At 69.9% G+C, this 335-nt stretch overlaps 1 protein-coding gene across 1 annotated transcript in view; it reads right to left on the reverse strand.

The window, feature by feature from the left end:
• Positions 1-335, reverse strand: part of XAB2 (XPA binding protein 2) — a gene marked incomplete at its 3' end in the record, with an annotated part of 9,106 nt that overhangs the window by 5,029 nt on the left and 3,742 nt on the right. Inside the window, exon 3 of the mRNA XM_010575241.1 lies at positions 75-290. Within this exon, the coding sequence (XP_010573543.1) occupies positions 75-290 (216 nt within the window). The remainder of the gene's footprint in view (positions 1-74; positions 291-335) is intronic.

Consider the following 335-nt stretch of genomic DNA (forward strand, 5'->3'; position numbering starts at 1 on the left):
CACCCCCTGAAGTGCCCCCAAGTCCCTTTCCCCCCACTGAAGTGCTACCACAGCTCCCTGTCCCCAGTCAGAACACCCAGGATGTCCCCGTCCTCCCACTCCAACATGTCCCCGAGGTCCCCCTGTGGGTGTCCCCCCCACCTGCCGGGCAGCTCCCTGAGGGCGCGCTCGAAGAGGAGGTTGAGGCGGTGGCGCGGCCCCTTCTGCCGGGCCTGGGCGTAGCGCAGCCAGCACCGCACCGAGAAGGGGTTGCGCAGGATCTCCTCCTCGTGCTGCACGTCCTCCTCCTCCTGGGGACAGCGGGGGGGGGGACACAGCGGGGTCAGGGGGGGACA

The sequence above is a fragment of the Haliaeetus leucocephalus genome, unplaced genomic scaffold, assembly GCF_000737465.1.
Source record: "Haliaeetus leucocephalus isolate CR32 unplaced genomic scaffold, Haliaeetus_leucocephalus-4.0 Scaffold458, whole genome shotgun sequence".
NCBI lineage: Eukaryota > Metazoa > Chordata > Aves > Accipitriformes > Accipitridae > Haliaeetus > Haliaeetus leucocephalus.